Raw genomic sequence first — 6590 nt, 5'->3', positions numbered from 1 at the left:
AGTTTACTATGGTTCCACTAGTCAATTGACACCAATCGTTATATTTTGGGATATAATTAGCATTTTAATTTTGAAATATAAATAATAAGTAGATATTGATGCTAGTTAATTACATTGTTGCGCTTTATATATAGTTACATTGTACGTCTATATATATGTGTATAGTAGCCAACATATAATTTCATTCATTAAGGTCATGCCTATATTGATAGCGACCATATAATTACGTACTACGGTTCCAATCATTATATTTTGGATATAATTAGCAATTTAACTATGAAATATAAATAATAAGTATATATTGATGCTAGTTAATTATATTGTTGCGTTTTATATATAGTTACATTGAACGTCTATATATATAATAAGTAGATATTGATAGCGACCATAAATTACGTTTACTATGGTTCCACTAGTCAATTGACACCAATCGTTATATTTTAGGATTTAATTAGCAATTTAATTAAGAAATATAAATAATAAGTAGATATTGACACTAGTTAATTACATTGTTGCGCTTTATATATAGTTACATTGAACGTTTATATATATATATATGTGTGTGTGTGTGTGTGTGTGTGTGTGTGTGTGTGTGTGTGTGTATGTGTGTATAGTAGGCAACATATAATTTCATTCATTAAGGTCATACGTATATTGATAGCGACCATATAACTATGTTTACTATGGTTCCACTAGTAAATTGACATGAATCGTTATATTTCGGGATATAATTAGCAATTTAATTATGAAATATAAATAATAAGTAGATATGGATTCATATTTTCTTGCACCACCGAATTTTCTTGGTTTGAATCCATTTTTTAGATAAGGTAAAGTGTCCACTTGACTTGGTTTGATATGAAAGAAGTATAATAAATCGTATACCGTATTTGTTTTTAAGAAAGGAAGAAAATACAATAATTTGTATACACACTAAATCGTATAATTTGTATAAACATAAAATATACATAAATACAATGAAAATACAAATATAATACACAAGACTCTTCAGCTCCCAACATTTAATTTTCACATATTTCAAGGCTTAGAATTTAATTTTGTGTTTTGGAGGGAAAAATATAAGCTAATTAATTAGGGGGTCTTGGATGTTTTTCACTGGTGTGGCCAAAGTTGGGTCATACCAGTTGGGCCGTTTAGCATCACCCTTTACAAATTTGTGCCTATTAGACGTTACCATAATCTTGTAGTCAGTGCATTGATCAACTTTACTCTTGATCAAAACAAGATAGTAAAATTGGACTTTCGAGGTTATTGGTAACCCTATCAACAAAGAAATTTTAAAACTTCAAAAAAGAAACGAAAAAAAAAATTCTTTTAAACAAAGTATAACGGAAGTCTTAAAACATTGTCAAAAAGTAAAGGGTATCAATGGCCTCGAAGTGTAACAAAAGGTAATCTTAGGCAGAATAAATGAGGTCCAAGCAATAAGAGCTTGACATTATCAATGATTTCTTCCACTTCCACAGGACTTTTTGGCTTTATCCACCTTCAACTAGTGTTGTACCTAAGCTGTGACCTGCATGTATTCTTCATGGGTAAAAGGACAATCCCATATAAAAGAAACAAAATTTCTTGAAGGAATACTACAATGTGATGGCAAAATTTTTTGTAGTCACTCAGTTGAAGGAAATCCTAGCAGTAAAAAGGGCAAAACGTTGAGCCAGATAGTCGACAGGCAACAATAAGCAAATTATCATCTCCTTGCAGCAATCTTGAGCAGAGGACATACAATTCCCTGTATCTGTTGCAATGTCTGTTGTACTCTTATTTCCTCCTCAACGTCTCGTTTAAGATTCCTAATGTGACCTCTCAGTTCATCTGAAAACTTAATATCTTCAGTTCGCATCTCAATTACTTTCTTTGTCAAGCCCATCAAAAACCTTGAAAATCTAAGCATGGTGGAGTACCTCTGCAGAAACCTCAGAAGCAAACCAAGTTCCTCAGTTTCCAAGTTTGACACACATCGCAACAACTTCTTCCGAGCAACCAATTCCTCCATCACAGCAACCACATTTTCCGGGTTCTTCCCACTCAAAGCAGCTACCAAAGCCTCCTTATGCATAAATTTCTTCAACAACTTATCATGTTCCGCCACCTTAATCTTCTTAGGTTTCTTAATCAAGTAATCCCATTCGGATGGCTTCTCATTCTGCCCCCGCTGAAAATACCTGAAATAAGATGGCCTCAACACCCGCCTCTGAGGCTCCTCCAGCGGAGCAAATCCACCCCCAAAACCCCCAAGTTCCAAACTTTCACTATCCTTCACCTTTCTCCTACCAATATACATTGTCCCATTCGACGCCCCAATCACCCTCGTAGAACAATCCGGGGAAAACCCAACAGACATTAAAGGATTAGGAAACCTCATCGAATGAGTAATCCTGAACTTAGCATAATCAAAAACCTTCATATATCCATCCAAAGACACACTCAAAATCCGATACTGCTGGGCCTCCTCGCCACTCTCCTTCCCAATTTTACCAACACAAATCGAAGTAACAGTCTTGTTATGACTCTCCATTGTATATAACAACTTCCCACCTCCAAGAACATCCCAAATCTTCACAGAATTCGCACCAGCAGTAGCAACTAACCCACCGGATGGCAAGTAAATCACATCCTCAACAGGCTTCCCATGATCAAACTCCATCACAGAACCCGAATTCAAAACCCTAACATCCCAAACTTTCACCGTATGATCATAAGAACCCGAAACAAACATATCATCACTAACCGGTGAAGCATCGCCACACCTCACATAATCCTTATGCCCCAAAAGATCGTAAATTTTGGACTCAGTAGTAATATCCCAGTACTTAACAACAGCATCATCACCACCGGAGAGCAGGTGGAGCTTATCGGCGCGTGGGTAACGGACAACACGAACGGGTCGGGTATGGCCGCGAAGACGACGGAGAGGGACACGGGATTTAAGGTCAAGAACCTGAACGGCGCCTGAAAGGTCACCGGCGGCGATGAGACATCCATCGGAACGGAATGAAGCGGAGGTGACTGTGTCTTTGAAGGCGGAGGATATGGTGGTTTTGGGTTCGAGAGTTTGGCCGGAGAAAATGGAAACAGTGGCAGAATGTGTGGCGGCGAAATCGTGAGGGGATATCGGGGAAACTGATAGGGAGGTGATTGCAGAAACTAGGGTTTGGGATTGAAGATCTTTAGGGGTTTTGAATGATCTCCAATACTTGGATTCAGGGGTTGGGGTAGTGGAATTTGCTGAAGTGGGTTTTAATTTGGGCTTCACCGGGAAAGTTCTTGCTATGGATTGATTTTCTGCCATTGTTGAAGCTCTCTGCTATGCAAATGAACTTCGGCTGAAGCAGGACGGCTCTAGGGTAAGGCATGAGCTTACTACTATATCATTATATGAGTAATAAATATATGTAATTTATATTGATACAATTATTGATAAAATATTTGAAATTTTTATTTTTTTAAAAAAAAATTGATAGATGTGGATTGAATGAGCTAAGAGGATAAAAATTTTCTCTCACTAAATTAAATAATATATTTTCCTTCTCATTAATCCTATTTTTCTTCTTCTTTATGTAGTCTTTTTCATATTTTTCACTATTTTACTTTTTAATTTCAATTCAGATTCTCTAAATTAGCTATTCCTTTTTATCACATTTGATTAATCCACACATCAGAAAATAAGTTCTTTTTTGTCTTATCTTTTTTAACTAAGAAATCCCCAAGATAAGCATACATAAGGTTCAAAATACGATGGATAATATGCTCAACCCTTTTACCATTTTCACATACTTTTGTACATGGAAGAGTTCAATATTGCATGATGTGCACCTAACCCACACATTATACATTGCTCTCTTACCACTAGATCAAAACCATATTGTCACGACCCAAAAGGCCAGGGAGAACAAATATCACCATCTATGAATCTCAAGGCAAGCAATACAAGCATACACAAATCATGTCGAGGTCATACGGCCCGATCCAACAAATATTTAAACTATGCACTGCCAGAGGGTTGAATGGCGCGAACCATAGATGCATCTATTACCCCGCTCGCGAATCATACATGCGACGCATTCAAATATAAATAAACAATCACCCCGCTCGCGAATCATACATGCGACGCAGGTACACATTCAAAGAGTCAATCAAGACCTCATCAGGGAAACAATTATTCAAGGAGGTGTCAATTTCTCTTTTACAAGTCAAGAAAACGAAGTTTAACTTTTTTAGAAATTATTTACCACTTCGATACGATTAAAGCATTTTAAATTGTCAATAAAGTTACAATTATTTCAAGTAAAGCATGTTTTTGGGTCCTAGACTACCCGGACTTAAGCATAATAGTAGCTATGCATGGACTCTTGTCACCTCGTGCGTACGTAGCCCCCACAAATAGAAGCATATAACTAATTAATTCACCTATGGGGACAATTCCCTCTTATAAGATTAGAAAGGAGACTCACCTCACTCCGAAGTTCCATAACCGGCATTCCACGCCCTTCTGAAGACTCAAATCAATGCACAACACTCCAAAACTAGCCAATAATTATGAAATCCAGTAATATATGCTTAATTACTCATAATAATCCAATTTATAACAATTTCTAACCTCGATCGAAAAGTTGACAAAATCGTCCCCGGGCCCACGTGCCCGAATTTCGAAATGTTTCGAAGATAAACTTTACTCATAACCTCACGAGCTCAAATATATAATTTACTCTCAATTTCATTCCCAAATTCGTGGTTAAATTTCAAAAATACCAATTTCTAGGTTTTCCACCAAAACCCCAAGTTTTCACTAATTTTCCATGAATTATATATATATATATATATATATATATATATATATATATATATATATATATATATAATCTAAGTATTTAATTTGCAATATGTGGGAATCACTTACCTTGACATGGATGATGAAGATGGAGCTCCAAAATCGCTCTTAGGTCGGCTCCCATGGAGGAAATGAGATGAAATGAGTTAAACCCATTTTTGCAAACTTATACATTGCCCAGGCGATCCTTCTTCGCGTTCGCAATGAACAAATATATATATATATATATATAATCTAGGTATTTAACTTGCAATATGTGGGAATCACTTACCTTGACATGGATGATGAAGATGAAGCTCCAAAATCGCTCTTAGGTCGGCTCCCATGGAGGAAATGAGATGAAATGAGCCAAACCCATTTTTGCAAACTTATACACTGCCCAGGCGATCCTTCTTCATGTTCGCAATGAACAAAATTCCCAAAAGTCATTTCCAAACTCTTTTCAGACAGCCTCTAGTATAATAACTATAACGTTTTGTATAAAATTCCAAATAACAAATGGTTTAATGTTTTAAAAAATAGACACCAAGATCTACAACTTTCATGTTTTGGTCATATCCTAATTCCTTATAGATTTTAGGGTATAAGCTTCCAAAGTCAGCTCTGCACAATACAAATTTCTTCTTCATCTTCCCCGACAGCCTGTAGTGTACCAGCCATAACTTTTTGTATACAAATCCGAATGGTAAATGGTTTACCTTTCTGAAAACTAGATACAAAGGGATACAACTTTCAATTTTGAATCATCTCAGAATTCCTTATAGATTGTGAGATATGAGCCTCCAAAACCAGACCTACGTAACAGAGATTTTCTTCTTCGCGAACGCGAGAATTCCTTCGCTAACACGAAGAACAAAATCCCTGAAGCCAAATCCTTCTTCGCGAACGCGAAGAACAACACCAAACACCAGCATTAGCTATAGCAAAATAGCCCGAAATGATCCGAAACCACCCCGAAACACACCCGGGCCCCCGTCCAATCACACAAACCAGTCCCATAACATAACACGGACCTGCTCGAGGCCTTAAATCACATCAAACAATATCGAAATCATGAATCGCACCCCGATTCAAGCTTAATGAACTTTAGAACTTCAAACTTCTACATTCGATGCCAAAACCTATCAAATCACGTCCGATTGACTTTAAATTTTGCACACAAGTCACATTCAACGTTACAGATCTACTCAAACTTTCGGAATCAGATTCCGACCCCGATATCGAAAATTCCACTCCTGGTCAAACTTCTCAAAAACCTTCAAATTTCTAATTTTAGCCAAATGACTCCAAAATGACTTACGGACCTCCGAATCCACTTCCGATCGTGCTCCCAATACCAGAATCACCATACAATCCCAAACGGACATCGATAACACTGAAATGCGCTTCAACCCAGATTTATAAAATTCTTCCAAAATGTTAACTTCCACAATAGGTGTCGAAACACTCTTGGGTCATCCAAAACCCGATCTGGACATACGTCCAAGTCCGATATCATCATACGAACCTGTTGGCATCTTCAAATCCCAATTCTGAGGTCGTTAACTCATAAATCAAACCTTACTCAATTCTTTCAACTTAAAGCTTCTAAAATGAGAATTTTCGTTCCAAATCAATTCCAAACTTCCTGAAATTCAATTCCGGCCACGCGTACAAGTCATAATACCTGAAGTGAAGCTGCTCATAGCCTCAAACTGTTGAACGACACGCTAGATCTCAAAAAGACCAATCGGGT

The 6590-nt window shown here is 36.9% G+C and overlaps 1 protein-coding gene across 1 annotated transcript; it reads right to left on the bottom strand.

The window, feature by feature from the left end:
- Window positions 1-1247: 1247 nt before the first annotated feature.
- On the bottom strand, window positions 1248-3388 carry LOC104214475 (protein SLOW WALKER 1-like). Its single transcript, XM_009764145.2, has one exon. It carries the CDS (start codon window positions 3314-3316, stop codon window positions 1715-1717), a length of 1602 nt encoding a protein of 533 aa, XP_009762447.1. The 5' UTR covers window positions 3317-3388; the 3' UTR covers window positions 1248-1714.
- Between the last annotated feature and the right edge of the window lie 3202 nt (window positions 3389-6590).

Source organism: Nicotiana sylvestris, chromosome 4, assembly GCF_000393655.2.
Source record: "Nicotiana sylvestris chromosome 4, ASM39365v2, whole genome shotgun sequence".
Lineage (NCBI taxonomy): Eukaryota > Viridiplantae > Streptophyta > Magnoliopsida > Solanales > Solanaceae > Nicotiana > Nicotiana sylvestris.
Note: the sequence above shows the minus strand (reverse complement) of the source record. Positions and strands in the feature narration are given on the sequence as shown.